The sequence below is a fragment of the Cylas formicarius genome, unplaced genomic scaffold, assembly GCF_029955315.1.
Source record: "Cylas formicarius isolate icCylForm1 unplaced genomic scaffold, icCylForm1.1 PGA_scaffold_10__41_contigs__length_53128322, whole genome shotgun sequence".
Taxonomy (NCBI): Eukaryota; Metazoa; Arthropoda; class Insecta; order Coleoptera; family Brentidae; genus Cylas; species Cylas formicarius.
Window position 1 is genome coordinate 28,150,517 of NW_026844214.1, and position 19,011 is coordinate 28,169,527.

The window sequence follows — 19,011 nt, forward strand, 5'->3', positions numbered from 1 at the left end:
TTTGTAAAAAATAATTATCAGTTGAAGCTGTTAATAAAATAATAGGAATCTGGGCATTTTTATTGTTTTTTCAATCCTATCGTTCCATGGATTTGCTTCTGTACAGTTACTATCGCTCGGTAAGTTGTGATTTTTACACGTTTTCCTATTAAATACTTCCATACTTAGTTCTATCAGAAAATAAGATACGCATGTTCTTCGTCAGAAGTAAAAAACCTGCGCTTTTCATTGCAGTATTGGTATAAGTAATATTTTGTTAAATTTGAAATAGCATCACCGTTTTCAAGTTTATTTTATTTGTAGCTCCCATAAAGTATTGCTGCCTTTTGCCCCGGAATCTACAACAATCTTTTTATTAGTTTTCTCTATGCCATGTTACAATAAACTAATTTAAAGGCTAGTACAACATCACTCAAGCATAATAGCATTTTTTTGTTTCACAATCGAGATTCGTACCTACTTTCGTCTACATGACAGCTACACCAAAAACAATGTCACTATTCACACGTTCTGCCGACAGCGTTACCATGACCTGGCAAACATAAATCATTTCGCGCCGATGCATTCCTTAACCGTAGATTTTGTTGACTAAATTATTAACGACCTACATTTCTACATATATATATATATATATATATATATATATATATATATATATATATATATATATATATATATATATATATATATATATATATATATATATACATATGTGTTCGAAGTGTTTTCGGAGCGCGAGCATTGAAGATGCCAAGTGAGATTTTGGCGAAACGTCTGCAGGATTCCAGTCGGAGGCAAGATTTGCAGGATTCCAGTCGGATGCAGGATTCCAGTCGGAGTTCAACGAGCGAACGGATGATATCCCGGAATATAGTGTCATCACATTTTTCCATCCGTGAATCAATACGTGAGAATATATATATATATATATATATATATATATATATATATATATATATATATATATATATATATATATATATATATATATATATGGCCCGAACGAAATCGACTTTTAGTTACTCGTGTCTCTTGGCTTCTCCCGGCCCAATCAATACCCGAAGACCAGTTTTTTTCGGTTTGCGATTGTTCGAGAGACATCCGTAGCGAAGCACCAAAATACATTTTCTAACGATCGCCTTCGTCTCGCCGAGACATCAGACCTGTTTTATTCCAATTTTGCGAAATTTTGTCAATCGGGATCCGATAGTTCGGACATCTCTCATTATTTGGGCTTTCATAATCATGACCGTACCCTACTCAGATTAACTTCGTCCCCATTATCTGGTCTGAGAAGGAATATTTTTACATTGGAGGTAAATTTAACATAATCAATAAAGCTAGTAATACTGACCCACTAAAAAAAAAGATTCAACCTTTTAAAACAAATAAGATGGATGATTTAAATAAAAGAAATTCCTGCCTGCGTATAACGTGACTGATCTTGTCATATTTTATAATATTGTAAGAAAATATCATATTATATAATATTATATATATATATATATATATATATATATATATATATATATATATATATATATATATATATATATATATATATATATATATATATATATATATATATATATATATATATATATATATATACGCCCTCTGTCCCGAAAGAATGCAGTGCCAAAAGATTTACGAAAACCTGACATCTGGGATAATCTTGTTCTTGAATTAGAAGTCACATGCATGAATGCATAATTTTTTTCTAAAAAAATTCCACGTAGCCTTAGAGCATTTCTTTTCCAGAACAAAATTTGTAAAATCTTTTTGCTCAGGCTTTATTGCAGCCGACGTAGAAAAAAATCAGAAAAATCTCTGAAAGTACAATGTTATGTACTGTAACTTTTAGGTTCCCACATGTTTGCCATGTCACCACATTGCCAATTATGTCATTGGAACAATCCGTATATTTTTTAGTGGGTCAGTGTTACTAGCTTTATTGATTATGTTAAATTTACCTCCAATGTAAAAATATTCCTTCTCAGACCAGACAATGGGGACGAAGTTAATCTGAGTAGGGTAGGGTCATGATTATGAAAGCCCAAATAAATATGAGAGATGTCCGAACTATCGGATCTCGATTGACAAAATTTGTTAGGTCCACAACTTTACAACTTGCCCTCTCCTAACTAAGCTAATTAGATAGGCAAGCTACAATAAATTACGATTTTAAGGATATCTTTTAGCAATACTGTGCGTTTCAACGATATGTTAAATGCTGCCATATTGTTTAAGCTTTGCATTTGATAATAACTTATGATCGACTTTAGACATTGACCCAAATATATCAATTTGCAAAATATATGACCTCAAAAATTATGGAAGTTGGCAGGTCAAACAAATACCAATACAAGATTTTCTGCCTTAAAAGAATAAAAGAATAAAAACCATAGAACCAGAAACGCCAAACGCAGAGTGAAGTTTGATAAACGGCATTAGAGTACATTTTTGCAGACCAGTACGAACACATTTACTGACATGGCCGTCAGAATTGACAAACATCAAAATTCAAGCCGTGGGGTAAAATCTCCGCAAACATTCGATTGCAAAACCCGTGTTCCTGGAAATGTCCGAAATGGGTCTGATCCGTGGAACACAAAACTGAAGTAGTAGCACGCTAGATCGGTGTAGAATTGGGTATTTTAAGAAGGAAGTAGCAAAAACATTTTTGTGGCGGCATGTTTGATTGGTGTATTTTTCATTAGGAACGATTTAAAAGCATTGCAGTATGTATACCACGGTTATTTGAGTGTCATTATTAAGAAACTTTGGTGGATGTTAAATGAATTTCAAAAATTATTTTATTACCTTCGTAAAACAACAAAAACATTTTTCTTTTCATATGCCGTTATAAATTTCAATTTTCTCGATGGATAATCCACATTAATTTAATAGGGTATTTGGGTTTATTTATGACTTCAGTGTGTCGGAATTTTTCAACCTTCTTAATGGCTTCTTGCAAAATTAATAACGACATATTTGAAATGAATGAAAATCCTTTTAAAAAGCAAAACTTTGCAGCCATATATATAATCAAGCATGACAAAAGTATAATAATATAATCGATGAATTATTACAAAAAGTTGGTTGAAAATAACATTTTTAATATTTGACTACAAATTCAACCATCAAATTCGGCGAAATTTCTAGTTTAAGGCGGTTGTCGTTGATAATCTAGCGGAAGATATTCGCTGAAAGTTCACTGAACTAGACGAAATCTATAACTTCATTAGATTACGTGGCAAACTGAAGCGTCTTAGCTTTTACGGCCGTTATACATGCAATCCATTTCTCGAAGAAGCCGCTCTATTTATGTTTGCGAAACATGGCGTACAGCTTGGCGCTCTGTGGGAAAATTATAAAACTAAAATTACGAAGCGGTCTAGTATTTTAACCCCATTTCAATGCCAATTGGTTTAATATATTTTTATTAATAGCAAATCAGTATTGTTAAAAGAAAAAGTCAGGAAACTACATCAATAGTGGATAAAGTCCAAAATTCAAATAGCACAGATTGATGAGACATTAAAGCATTAAAAATTAAGCCAATTTCAAATAGGGTTGTACATGCCTAATATTTTTACTTTTTGAAATATTTCCTTTTAAACATCTCTCTATCACAAATAATTTGCTGTTGAAATATAAGTTCAGTTAGTGTAAGGTGACTATGACGGCGTTTGAACAAAATAAGTGCTAAAGTGCTGCCAATATGATTTACCATTTCAAAGATTATATAAATGTATTCATTATTTATACGGAATATTATTTATTAATATTATTTATTAACGAACGATCAATAAAAAATTAATACCTTACAAAGGATAATAATTAGTGTAACAGTTGTTCAACATGTCCTTCACTTCGAGCAATACAAGGAGTATAAAGGGTTTCTAAATACATAATGGCATTTCTATCAGATTCTACCATTTAAATATCCGATACCTTCTCTTATCCGACGTTTACGTTCCTCGGCAGTTGGCGGTTTGTGTTTGTAAACTAAATCTTTAAGTGTACCCCATAAAAAAAATGTAGGGGAGTTAGGTCGAAGCTCCTTGGAGGCCAGGTGTAACTACCATTCTCCCCAACAGTGTGCAGTAGATGGATAAAGGGACTTCCAGGGACTCCTAACCTCACTTTTTGGCCACTCGGCCACGGGCCCGTCTTCTTCTTTTCGCCCTTGGGCCATTCGCCCATAGGCCATTCGCCCATGGGCCACTCGCCCATTGGTTCAAGGTCGTTCGCCCATTGGCCGTTCGGCCTAACCAAACCGTCGTCCGTGGTACCGACCTAACCAAATTGTGGTCCGTGGTTCCAACCAAACCGTTGTCCGTGGTGCCAACCGTTCGCCCGCGGGGGGCCCCTGGGCGTAGCCTCCGCTGGTAGAGGTGGGGGGCGTAGCCCCCGCTGGTAGAGTCCCCGCCCCCCCCCGCCCTAACCAAACCGTCGTCCGTGGTGCCGCCAACCTAACCGTCGTCCGTGGTGCCAACCAAATCGTTGTCCGTGGTGCCCCGCCGTCGTCCGTGGTGGTGGTGGTGCCGACCAAATCGTTGTCCGTGGTGGTGCCCCGCCGTCGTCCGTGGTGGTGGCGGTGGTGCCCCCCGGGGGCTGCCGCTGGTGCTCGCCCCCCCGTCGCAATGAATCGTCATTAAATTATTATATATTCCGGTGTGATCGTCGTTTTTTCTGAGGGGGATTCTAAAAAGACTATCATAAGCCTAATTTTTTACAAATATTATTATTAGGTCGCAATGAATATGTTAAAACAAATCAATTATCGCCATTAAATTATTATATATTCTGGTGCGATCATCGATTTCTTCTTCGGGTTCTAATTCAAAGTGTATTTCGGAATAGCAACTTTCACACCAACTCCTCTGACTCTGGTATACCATATATATTAATGCACAGGCTTCGACTGTAGGTATGTGCCGATAATCGCAAAAATCAAATTTGTCAAATTTGATTTTTGATTTTTTTTCAAAAGTTATAAAAGCGTCTTTGCAAGATTCACAAACCATCAACAGAAATGTTCGGGTCATCACTATATAGTGTTTTTCCCATAAATAATAGCTATAATGCTCAAAAGGATGGTCTGTATACCTTGGCCATACTAAAATGGCATTTCGATGTGCCAACGATACTTTCTTTTGACGGGTTATCAAACTCAAATCTGGTGGAGGTGGTCGTTCACATTTGACAGCGAGTGCATTAATATATTTCCACCTATATTCGGGATATTTTTCCATTATCTGTAGCGTTAGCGTCCTCGGTAAGGTCGTTTCAAGCAGAAAATGTGCAACAGAATGAACGTTTTCACTAATTGACTTTATACATAGATCTTTCAACGACAACAATTCGGCCATTGTCTGTCTACAACAGAGAAAAAAAAATTACAGTGCCTTGTAATGTCCCCACGGAAGAGTATCAAACCTGTTTGCTATAAGATATCTTTTGTCGTCATACGGACTTAGCGCCACTTTAATTTGTTCGATACTAAACACCTCGTGCGTATAAGAACGAATGGTTCGTTGAGTAGCATGTTTTTCTTTTAAATTTTTCAAGCAATCAACAAAATCTTCAAAAGTTATTTTATTTTTAACAATCTGGTAGTTTACACCCTTTGATTTTTTTACAGTTTTTCCGTTGAAGATTTTATAAGTGTACATTTTCGATCTTAGCCCGGCATAGTGTGAAATTATTGAACCGTTGGCCTCGTCCTTCATTAGACCCAGTACTTTCTTATTGACGCGAGGCATATTGTATGGATTATCAATGGGATAGTCGGACGTGTCGAATTTGCTTAAATTGGACTTCATAACCTCTTCGTATACATCATCACAATGGATGTTGTAAATGAAACTGTCCGTGTCCATATACTGAATTTTACATTTCTCCGGACCTAACTTGGGTAGCATGTAATCGTAATGAAACGAATACATGATAATTTTAGATAGATCCAGAATTGACATTCCAATGTAAAGGGGTTTGTTAAAAATAAGTTCCGATTTTTTCAGTTCCACCAACATTAGATTATCATCTAGTACAGTTCTATTGTGAAATCGGGGACTAGCAATTAAATTTTTAGCACCGTAACGACCCTCCCACTTTCTAACAAATTTTACGACCCGATGCTTACGTATGTTTTCCATAGTATTTCCGAACACCGCGTTGTTAAATAATTTAAAAAGATTTTTACCAAAAGTGGTAGTGGCTTGCGTCCGTAAGTGATTATTTAGATCGATATATTCTTTTAGCCAAGAAGATTGCCTAAATTTTAATACTCTGTGTATTTTAGTAAGAACGAGTCCGTGTTTTAAAGCTTGCTTTAAATTTCGATAGTGTATAACGTAATTGGTTTTATTAAAAAGGGTTGTCATCAATTTTGGTAATTTTGAATTGGGAGGCACGCGAAATCTTTATGTAGATCGTGTAAACTCTGAGGGTATTGCAAATCTACCTCCAAAATATAGCCTACCCCGCCCGTGTCTGGAATATTATTAATGCTAAGGGAGGCAATTTCTTCCCGAGTCAACCATGTGAATCCGCCGTAGGGAAGAGGCTCCGACATAGCCTTGCCGTAAAGATTGTTAACGTCAAAAAATGTGAGATAATTCGATTGCTTTGATGGATCGTAATTGGAGATGTACTTGTTGTTTGCCTCAACGTACCTGCCAACGCACACCGAAATCCCACCCCGTATACCCTGTTCGATAAACATAATCTGATCAATGTCACGCATCAGTTCTAAACGACATTTTGTGAATCTAAGCATACAGTCCCACGTATATCCGGGCATACTAAAATACCATGCCGGGTCCAAAATATGCGTCACCATACAATTTTTTCGAAAATTTTCAAATACGTCGGCCAAAAGGATAACGTCCGTTTTCAAATATAAATCCAAATATTCGCCCAAGTTTTTAATTTCAAACGCGGACCAGACTTTTTGCGCATGAGCATACTTTTCTTCACTAATGTCGGACTCATATAATTTATTGTAAAAAGCATCGATGGGCGGTAAACTCGTTTCGTTTAATTTGTCGTAGTCGTCTATGTAATCATAACAAAATACACCCTTTTGCGACAATAAATTTAGTTTTGATTCGTCTTGAAGGTGAGAAAATTCCTTTTTTAATATGTAAAGTTCATTTTTGTCGACGCTGTTTACCAAATTGTCTAGAGACGCCCCCAAAAATCTAAACGAATCTATAAATCGAAACTTTAGCTTATATACGGGCTCGTAATAGGTAAAAGATATGTATTTTTCCTTGTTGACCGGAACCAAACTTAAAGACCCTTTATTGCCCAAGGCCCTAAGGATAAAATGGGCGTCGTACCCTGAGAGATTCTGGAATACTACGGGCACTATGAACAATTTTCTAAAATTTAAATTACAAGCCTGATGGGCGAAATTTCTGAATTTCCCGGTAAAATGGTCGTGGTCGCGGACAATGACGTCTGTCGGTGAGAAAGGCTCTTCGCAAATATGACAATGTGTCGAAACTTGAGAGAAAGTAATTGACCCTTCCATGGGTACGATATCAATAAATTTCGATTGGACAAACTTCGATAAGTCAGATATTTGTCGGACGAACCAATATGACAATGTGTCGAAACTTGAGAGAAAGTAATTGACCCTTCCATGGGTACGATATCAATAAATTTCGATTGGACAAACTTCGATAAGTCAGATATTTGTCGGACGAACCAATCCATACAATCTGGACCGCGATAGGATTCGAAAAAGGACAAAGAATCGTCATAAGAACATTTAAAATAATATGCGGCACTATATGCCTCATGCTTTTGATATTTTCGCGTTTTGTCTGAAATTACCAAATTTACATCTTCAAGTTGACTTTCGAAATCGGCGTAGATTACAAATGGCGTGGTTTGTTTGTATATATGGTTTCGAAATTCAACATAGTCGTATTTGGGAAAAGACACTTTATAATCGTTCAAACTGACACACAACCTTTCATGATCCTTTAAGAGCGTTTCGCTACTGAAGTAATTCAAACACCTATCGCAAATATATTTTTTACCGTTATGTCTACTAAGCTGGCGCGACACTAGTCGAGATAAATTTTTAATATAACAATAATTATATTTAATTTCTTCTTCTTTTTCATATTTATGGTCCTCTGCCGTCGTCGGTTCCGGATCAAAATCATTAATTTTTGGATAATACTTATTTTGAATTAATAGTAAATTGACATGTTTTTCGCGTTTTTCTTTAGTCAAACGGGCCGGTAACACTGAATAAAAACTTTTACTGTTATTTTGAATTAACTCTAAAACGTACACATTTACGGAAATTTCGTTGAATTTTTCAAATATATGAATTTGATTTAGACCCATCGGTGTTGGGCAATTTTCAGTTCTTAAAACGCCCTTATAATAAGTATATGAAGTTGGTAAGTGTTGTTTGAGATGTACAGGAAAACAAGCACAGACCACTGACCAATAAAAACAGGCTTCGTCATTATTTTGAATATTAATGCATGCATTTTTTCTCTTAATTTCTGGGGGCAATTCAATGTAGGAAGAGCCGTTACCCACTTCAAATTTGTTAATATTAATTTCCAAATAAAGAATTTTTTGCAAGGCAAATCCCGAATCGCGTTCTTGAAATTCAGACAATTTATTTAGAATTTGAATTTTAACATTTTCAACGAACCATTCGTTTAAATCCGTCCCCAAGTCGATGACAGCATTTTTGGTAGAAATATATTTCACGTCGGTCACGTCTTGGTCGTCGCTTTTTCTCTTTATAAATTCCCCGCAAAACGTGGCATTTACTTTTAGCATTGGCGACGCTTGTTTTAAAATTTTTGAATTTTTTTTCTTAAATATGACAAGACAGTCGTTTAAAAACTGTTGTTCGTCTTTGTGTTTCAAATTGATTATTACACCCGTTAAAACTCTTCCCTGGAAACAAGACACGATCTGCTCCCACAAAACCCTTTGTTTTATATTTGCAGGACTGTTGTTTTGCAACCCCATTCCAAAATGGTGGCGATGATTCAAAATCATTTGTTTAATAGTCTTAAGATGTTGAATTGTTGTCTGTATTTTTCTTTGTAACCCCATGGATATATTTTTTTTGGACTAGTACGAACAATCTTGTTGCACCGAATGATGTTTCTGCGTAAACGTCCCAACCAAACATTTTTATCTTCTTCCGTTAAATTATCGAACACGTATTTGTTCACTTGACGAAAAGCCAAAATTAAATTTTGAGCGTCCTCAATAGTTCGCGTAAAATTCATTGCGACCAATTAATAATAATATTTGAAAAAATAAGACTTACCGTCTCTCTCTCTCTCTCTCTCTCTCCCCCGTAATTTTTAATTTTGAACAATTTCAAATTGTTGAGCGGGCCAACTGCCGACTTCTTTAACGCCCCGATACACCAGACTGTAGCGGCCCGTCGAAAATTGGTCTATAATCGGCCGGAAGCTGTCCGTCACCCGGTTCGGCAGGAACACCACCGATAATTTTAACTCCAATAGAACCGCCTCCCCAAACTGGGTCTTTACTATTCTGGCCTTGTCTATCTTGTATGGTCGACCAACGTCTAACTGCCCCAACTTAACTATTGGTTTTTGATTCTCTTTATTCGCTGCAATTTTTTCATTTAATGCTTTTAAGTCCATCTATAACGAAAGTAGAATCCTTCAGTTCAATATTGACAATTTTTTCAAAAAACAAAAAATAGTACTTACTTTGGCGTTGGTTTGGGATGGGTGCGGTGGGGGCGGCTAACACTGAGATAACACGGATCGTTTGATCAATTAAGCGACTTGATCACACACACAACTCAAGCGGTATTTAAATGATGTGACAAACAATCGAAACCTTTTATATACTGAATTCCGACAGCGGACTAATATGAAAGTCTCGTTGCGAAGCCAGGCGACGCGATGATCTCACCCGCCAAGGTTTCGTTGAAACATTTCGCAAAGCGATGATGTCATGCATCCGCTGCCGCACACCGGCGGGCGATGATATCATCCAGTCGTCAAACGCGACGGCGGCGGTACGCCATCGCACACAATCGCGCTGCAATTTACATTCATACCGCGATCAACGGTCGAGATTCGAAGCGAAGCTCACACCAGAATATATAATAATTTAATGGCGATAATTGATTTGTTTTAACATATTCATTGCGACCTAATAATAATAAAAATATTTGTAAAAATTAAGCTTATGTTAGTCTTTTACCAGAATACATAATAATTTAATGACGATAATTGATTTTGTTTTTAACATATTCATTGCGACCTAATAATAAAAAATATTTGTAAAAAAATTAGGCTTATGTTGGTTTTTTTTATTCTAATGTAAAATGTATATGTAACTTTTTTTTCACTTGTTGTTGTTGTTTGGAGGAGTGTGTGTGTGTGTGTGTGTGTCTAAATAAAAAAACACTAAAGATTTTTTTTTTATTTACATCAACATCGACAATATTTTTAAAATAAAAAAAAAACTATGGGATTGATGCGGGCAGAGAGGACGCTAAATTTGCAAAATGTTTAAGTTTTTTTCTGCATTCGTCGGAGTGAAGGCGCGCCACTTGTAACTCGCTCTGCAGCAGGGCAATTTTAGTTTCAGTCTCTTTGATCCGGTCCTCGTTTCGCACCAGCTGCGACTCTAAAAACATTTTCAACTGGAACGCTTCGCATACCACCCTTCTTTCTTCGTCGTCGATAAACGTATCGAACCAACCGGAGGAGGAGGAGGATGAGCCGGTATGCTGCTGCTGCTGCTGAACCGTTTCTTCCCTTTTTCTTTTTTTTTTGTGAGACTTTGGGGGCGTCGTCGTACTACGACGCCGTTTTGACGGTTTTCTTACTTGTTGTTGTTGTTGTTGCACTTCCGGTGGTGGTGGTGGCGGCGGCGGCGGCGTATAATGTATGTCGTAGCTCGTTAAAAATTCGTACAACTCTTCGGGGGGGAGCGATATTTGCTGCTGCTCTATGATGCGCGCCCCGACACAACTGTTACATCGACACTGAGACTTATAATACATTCGCGTCGTCAATCCACGAATCGTGCGACTTGTCCAATCCCAACCAGCGTACCAAAACTTTTTTACCGCGCCTGCGCAGAACCTTTTCAACGAGATAGACGTCAGGATTGGCCGTTTTTTGCAATTCTTCTTCGTAAAATCCTCCCATTATAGGTTTACCGTTCATATCTTCGAGAAGATACGTCACCGGGTTCGTGATCTGCACTTTGACCACTTTAAATAGTTCGGTGGTCCAATTCGGCGTGTATCCTTTGTTAAACACGTGTTTGGCTTTACTAATTCTAACCACGTCACCCACTTTCAATTTCCTAGCTCCGAATATTTTCAGGTGACTGAAAGCGCTCTTCAAAAGTGAATCGGCGTTACTTTTATTCACCGCATTAGGTTTCATTCCCGTCGTTCTGTGTTTCTTGTTGTTGTATTGTTGAACGACAGAGGGCAGCACGTCTGTCCAGCGGTACGTTCCGTTTAACGAGAAATACCGATGCAATTTTTCTTTGAGCGTCCTTATTACCCGTTGGACTATCGCGGCCTTTTTCTTACTGTACGTACTATAATGATTTATTTCGTGCTTGGTCATGAGCTTCTCAAAATTGCCATTATAAAATTCCTTGCCCAGATCCGTTTGCAGGTTTTTTGGGTGTCGATCCCGTGCCTCTTTTAGAATTTTGGCGAAGGCCTTGGTCACATCACTACCCGTTTTTATTTTTAACGGTTCGCACCACACGTATTTTGAAAAACAATCGATAACAACCAGTATAAATTTAAAGTTTTAATTTTGTTTCGCATATCGATCGAGCTGGGCCAAATCGGCCTGCCACAAATCATCCAACCCTCGTATTATAGTTCTGCGACGCGCATAATTTCTACGTGCCGGCCTGTGCAGTTCCCGCACGAGTTGTATCTTTTCTTTACTACTCATTCGTCAATTTGGTCCGCTGCTCTTTTTTTGGGCCGATACGACTGTTGCTGCGGCGGGTGATTGAGAATCTTTAATTCCAACGCCCTCGTTATATCTTTATTTTCCCGGGAGAGTCGATTCACCTCGGGAACAATCTCGTCGAATCTCCGTTCCGTCACTAACGCGTGATTTTCCAACTCTTGCTTTGTGCATATCTCGCCTAGTTTGCGATCAAGGTCGCGGCGAAACTTTAGAAATTCACCTCGAAACGTTCCGACTTGTTGCTCTAAACGTGCGAATCTACTCTTGTTTGTTTCCAACGTCAGGGTAATGTCCCTGTTTTGCCGCGAGAGTCGCTCCACCGCTAAAGCGTGTTTTTCGAACGCTTGTTCTTCTGGGGCTAGCAGCGGTGGTGCGATGACGTCCTTGGATCGTAGTCTTTTCGTAAGCGCCTCGTCCACTTCATCGTCCACGTACTTTTTGGTGGCCGCGTCGTAGTTTTCACTAGGCATTTGGACATTGCAAATTCTTAAATGGTTCATATCGACGTTTCCCTCCGCGGTATAATCGAAGGCGGAGCTCTTTATCACGGTAGTTCGCTTGGAGCGGACACCGCTGGATCGTCCAAACTTGTCCAGACTCATTATTAAACTAACGTATTATACCGGCTTCTTTTAACTCTTCGACGATAGAGAGAATTTCGTTGTCCGCAGACGTGTTCCCTGCGTGTTTCGACGCGACCAGTAATTTTAGGCGCTCAACGAGTTCGTTGACGTCGTCCCAGTACACGTATTCCATAGGCGCGTTATTATAACGCATACTATAACCTTGTCCACTGTACGAATAAGGACGCGGTTTTACTAACGGTCGAATGACCTGAACGTACTTGGGTACCGTCGACGCGCCTTTTAGACGCCCGCGCGAGTCCCTATGTACCCCCGTGACATCCATAATTTTTTTATATTCTGCCAAATCGTTTTCGGTGTATGTCTGGGGGTTTTTCAAAAACACCAAATTATATAGGCCGAGAGTGCCGGGGTAACGCGTGCCGTCCACAATAATGTCGCCGGATCTTCGATGAAAATCCATCCACTTATTGCCGAGAACCCATTTCGAAGAGATCGAGTCATAAACGGGACCATAAACGATGTCCGTGTCGGCCGATTTCGCCCATAAATTTTGAATATAAGGATGGGAAATCTCGGGATATTGATCCAGATATGATCGAAAGGACTCGTTAGCCACATTCGAGGTATCAAACACTTCATCCTCCTCCCCTTCCTCCTGCTGAATATCTTGCATCTCTACACTACGATCGGCAGCCGAGGATGTCGCCGTTTCCCGAATCTCCTCCAACGGCAAAAACGACACGTTGTCGTTCTTTTTGATTTCCGCTTTCGGTTCTTGCTTGAGGCCGGTATGTTCGCTTTTTGCTTTTAACAACGCCGGTTGGAGGGGTTTTATTTTCGCAATACGCTCGAGCGGCTCGCTGACGGGTTTAAAAAGTTTCCGAATGGACGCGTCCTCCTCGCTCTTGCCCAACTTTAGAGCCAAGTACTTTTTCCTAATTGACTTGGACAGGTCGTTTACTTTCCGTTTAAGCGCCGCGTCGGCGATGTCAACGGGCGCCGCCTTCATGACACTGTGTGTTTCCGACGATCACTTGTCATCCACTTTTATATACTTATCAAAACCCTTGCGGTAACGGCCGTTTTTCAATTCAAAATCTTTGACAATTACGAGGCTTCCGTACTTGTCCTGCCAACAGGCTTAACAGATATTTTTGAACGCGTCGTACGAAACGTCGGGGGAGACGTGCTCGTCGTAAACGTGGTGTAAATTCACGTCATCCTGTTTAAACAGTACTATAATGTTGCAATTGTCCCTTATCAGTTGCTTGGGTATTTTGGAGTACGTCTGGCAGAGATAGGCCGCGTCGATGGACTTGTGTCGACACATTGAGAAATATTCGCGAATTTTATTTTGTTTGTCACATGACACGTCGTCGAAAATGAACACGGAATTCTCTTTCGCTTCACTGGGGTCGATTATCTCGTCGCTATCCCTGTAAGGAAAGTATCCAAGTCCTTTGGTTTGCTTCATTACGCGAGACAGTAGTTGGTATTTGGGTTGATACAGCGACTTTGAGTAGACGTAAACGTTCTCGAAACGCGCTCCATTGGGGCTGAAGAGTAGCGTCAACATGGCGTTAGTTTTACCGCACCCGCTCGGTCCACAAAACACCGCCCTAAACGAGTTGGGTAACAGTTTTCCGTGTTTGCTTTTATTGTTCCCGCCCTCGCCGCAAACAAAATCTAAATTTTCGATGGGGAGTGCGAGTTTCTGTTGCACCACCCGCATGACTACAACCCTTATTCGACCACCCCCTTTTATATATACAACATATTTCGTGAATCTTTTGGACGCGGCGTGTAAGGCCCACGACATTGCTTATTCGCAGAAATAGTTGAAACTCGTCGGCTGGGTGACATCATCGTCCGCCGCGGGGCAGCGGGTGACGATGCCAAAAAATGCAAAAAATGCTTAAAACAAATTAATGAGCCACTCGGTCCGATTAGTAATCCACACATCCTGCGACACAGGAAATACGAAACGTTGATATTATTGCCGCATGTGTTTCCTTCGCTGCCGGAAATTGCATTTTATTTTTAATTTTCCACACATAACGTGGCCGGATGCGTACATCCGCGCGCGCGCGTGTTTCCGTCAGAAACTGATTAGAAATTAAAAAAAACAATAAGTAGAATATGTATATTTTATTGACCGAGACGTATATAGTGGAAAGACTCTAAAGCATTGAACAAGTTCATTTTATGAGACACGAGTTTTTCTATTTCCTCGCGCTCAAGGTATATTTCGATTAACGGATTGAATTTTTTCAGCGTTAAGTCACACCGTTCTTCTTCGTGCCAATAAGTCGCTTGCATGCAATCTCCTAGGGGGAAGATGACGTCGTTCCATTTTAGATTTCCAATTTCCTCGTCAATAAAATATAAAAACTCCAAAAATGCCTCGTGGGTAAAGTCTAGTCGCTGCTGGCCATTAACATACAGGCGTACTTGGGCGCAATCCATCTCGACATATATATGTTCATCGATCGTTACTGTAGTATCCGGAATACGCGTAGGCGTAATTCTTCTGTGATTATTAAATGTTGCATCCCAATCACCACCCATCGTTGTTGTTCTTGTTGTTCAGTCAACTAACACACACACAAAACTTACATTGTTTTTATAACTCCTACAGAGTATTTATACATTTCATCCCCCTCCTATCGTCGAAATTGGACTGCACATTGAGTTTTAGTTATCTTGACCAAACACTTTGATAACAAAAGTAGCGAACTGGACGCGATCAGGTATAACAAAATGAAAATAGTTTGTTTTTGATTCGGGGAAAAGTGCTTGTCGTCGTCGTCGTCGTCACCACTGTCTTGGAGGCTTCTGGAGTTGTTTTTGTTTAAAGAGTCATTGCTACTGCTGCTGCTGCTGCTGCTACTGCTTACAATGCTTTGCCATTCTCCCTGATCTCCGTAACTGCGATCGGAGAAAACCAAACGAACTTTATAATTTTGGTGCACCGCACTCATTGGCAGTTTAGTCTCAAACAGGTTGCCGTCCGTCGCCGCCAGATGCATCGGCGTCCAGGTGTCCGGCCATGAACAGGAAAAATTACGATTATCGACGTTTTTGAAACACACATATGCTTCAATTACCCCGCTGGGTTTGTGAATATAAAACATATTTTGCACTAATGTGGACAACAAAATAAACTTGGCGTTTAGCGTAGCCATCGCGTTCTCGAATGACACTGATCACCACGTCGTCAGCGCTTTTTTATAGCGCTCAAAGAATGAAAACACCGATTTTGCGAGGGAGCCGGTCCGTCGATATGGGTTCTGCTGTCAGGCCGGTTGTAATGCACAAAACACGGCAGATGAGTTTGTAGTTCAAAATTACATTGATGTTTTCCCGGTAATTTGTGCCACATATTCAACAATTCGTAGGGTCTCACCCGTTCTATGAGGTATTGTGCCGGCAGCACTTTCAGGTCTTCGCTGTTCAAGTTCGTTGGATGGCTCAACAGTATTTTATCCATCGTGGTCACCGCCTAGTCGTCAGTTTCATTAACAAATTTTTAATCTGTTGAAACACGCTCTCGCGTGGACAATTGATGCCTAATAGACTGAAATCCACGGGCCCTGCGTTGATCAATTTATTTAAAAAATTTCTCGCTAATGCCTAATAGACTGAAATCCACGGGTCCTGCGTTGATCTATTTATTTAAAAAATTCGTTGTACTCGTAATTTGTGCCACATATTTCCTGCAATTACGCGTGCCTATTGCGTCATGCGATTGCATCGTGGAACACCGGCCGCTTAGCGAAGTTGTCCGAACGTTGTCGTAATAAATACGAGGCAAATTTGATCGAGCGGCGCTATTCGTGGCGATACATCGTGTGTGTGTGTGTGTGTGTACTCGTGCTCCGAAAACACTTGACAATGAATAAAGAAGGTCCTTATTGCTGCTACTCCGCTGCTGGTAAGTTTTTGAAGAATTTTTTTTTTTTTAATTTTTTTAATTTTTTTTCTTCTTTTCAAAAGATTTAACTCTCTGTCCTATCGATAAATCACACCTGTTGCTTAAGCGGCGCCTCACAAATCACGTATGGAAGAAACACCCACAAGAGTGGCCGGCGTGGAAGGAGGAGCAACTAAATCAACAGGTAGCAAGATTGAATAAAAAAATTGAAGAGGACCGGCAGTGGTACGCCTTGCAAACTCAAAGGCAACAAAAAAAACAGCAACAGAATTGGACGGCGGGACCAGTCACAACAACAACAGCAGATGATGATTGGGATACCAACAAAACGACAACAGATTGGACGGGACCAGTCACAACAACAGCAGATGATGATTAGGATACCAACAGTTGTAGTTCATATTTAGATTTTTTAAAAAATAAAAAAACATAGTATAGAAAAAAATGTTTTGCATTTCACACAGATCCAATCCTCGTTAATCATAAAATTCGTCGGGAATTATTAGAATAGTTATCTGTAAAAAAAAAAAAAAAAAAATCTATAACTTTAACCTAGGGGGAGTCACCGCACAAATCGGGCGAGTTGAGTGACAAAATGCTAGTCAAAATTAACGAAGTTGGTAAGTTAATTAAAAAAAAAAAAAAAAAAATGCCTATCGAAAATGGATACACTTTTTTTAATCAAAAAATATCGGAAAAAAAAAGTAAATTTAAGTCTCCCCCCGCTCTCGAACAAAGTAACTGCAGTACTAAATATACGCGGATCATAACTAGCGTTTTTATAGAGGGGGCGTGGGAGATGATTTTTTTTTATTCATATTTACGTGTTTTTTTTAATAATACATGTTGCTACGCAGATCATAACTAGCGTTTTTATAGAGGGGACGTGGGAGATGATTTTTTTTTTATTCATATTTACGTGTTTTTTTTTAATAATACATGTTGCGCAGATCAAAATAAAACGACAAAGTTTTTTTTGAAAAAAATTTTATTTAATTTTTTTTATACAATAATGGGTATACTGGCGTATACCCATGAATATAATTCGAAAATATTATTTAGGGCGCACATCCGTCGTCCTCCGCCCTTGTGAAACATACAGTTCGGTCTCTGTTTTTTCTCAAACTTTGGCGGCGGCGGCGGCGGAGGTACAGTTGCGGCGTGGCCGTCTCGTCGTCGTGGCTCGCCGTCGTCAAACTGTTCCACGTTAATGATGGTGGGCTTCCACGCCGACGACTAAAGCCTCTTGGCCAGAAAGTCCGCCTTTACCTGTCCCCTCACGTAAATGACGTCGGCCTGTGCGCTAATATGATTTATCACGTCGTCCACCCTCGCATAGTCGACAAATCCCCCGCTGTATATCAATCCATGGAGGCGATCCTCCAACCACTGCACCCCCCGCTTGTCGGCGGAGGACAGCCGCCCATATTCCTTTGGCGGCTTGAAAATGAAATGGCAGCTTTGACTGCCATTACATGCCGCCAACTCCTTGACGACGAAGCCCTCGCCGCCGTCTTGCAGCTGGAATCCCTGCATGTCGACCACCACGAACCGCATGTTTACCACAAAATGTTTTGACTTCACAAACTTCGTACCACGAACTGGCGCCGCTCGATCAAATTTGCCTCGTATTTATTATTACGACAACGTTCGGACAATTTCGCTAAGCGGCCGGTGTTCCACGATGCAATCGTGAATGATGACGCAATAGGCGCGCGTATTTGCAGGAAATCCGTTTTTAGCCTCGATATCTAACTTAACGTCGACCGTGCTGGATTTCAGACTGTCGTTTCTTCTAGAACAATCGATGACGAATACGGCTCGACTTTTGAACGTTTCGTAGTTGAGCAGGGCGCGTCTCTCCTCGCATCCCTTATAACTAGGATAGAAATCCGTGTAATTGTGATGCGCCTCCACAAAATCGTTCTTGTCAAAGTCGAGGCGCGAGCGTTCGTGAGGGTAATATTCTCCGTTTAGCGTTAGTCGTATATCCGTTATATCGATGTGATCGAAATAAGTGGCGTCTTTATTTTCATTATCTTTACGATTTGTTTGAAACGCGACGATCACATAGCGGGGACTCTCAACCGCCGCGCACGTTTTTACTGACCAAATTTCTTTGACAGCGCCCGCGGTCAGGGCTGGATGTTCGTGCAGTTCCCATCTTCGGTACGGTATCAGAATGGGTTGATCCGCTCGAATCGATTGCAACAATTGCAATTTGATTTCGTCATTTGGAAATATATGTTTGACCCTGAGATCGACGCTATCAATTTTTAATTCCGCCGTGGTCGCCTCGCTGGAAATAATGGCGGCGGTGCCGGGCTTCGGAGTAATAACCATACAATTTTTGTCGTGTCTCGCCCGTACCAATCTTACGGTTTGTTTTCCGCACGTTATCATATTATAATCGTTGAAAATGTTCAAAAAATGACGCAATGGGATCCGCATGCTGAAAGATCCGTCCTTGTCGAGAATAGCTCGTTGCGGGAAA

At 39.9% G+C, this 19,011-nt stretch overlaps 2 protein-coding genes across 4 annotated transcripts in view; one reads left to right on the forward strand and one right to left on the reverse strand.

The window, feature by feature from the left end:
- Nucleotides 1-19,011, reverse strand: part of LOC132697543 (high affinity cAMP-specific and IBMX-insensitive 3',5'-cyclic phosphodiesterase 8) — a 230,865-nt gene that overhangs the window by 178,040 nt on the left and 33,814 nt on the right. The window lies entirely within an intron of this gene.
- On the forward strand, nt 15,711-16,900 carry LOC132704040 (uncharacterized). The gene is made up of 3 exons (XM_060673675.1): nt 15,711-15,796; nt 15,827-16,517; nt 16,580-16,900. Exons 2-3 carry the CDS (start codon nt 16,478-16,480, stop codon nt 16,894-16,896), a joined length of 357 nt encoding a protein of 118 aa, XP_060529658.1. The 5' UTR covers nt 15,711-15,796; nt 15,827-16,477; the 3' UTR covers nt 16,897-16,900.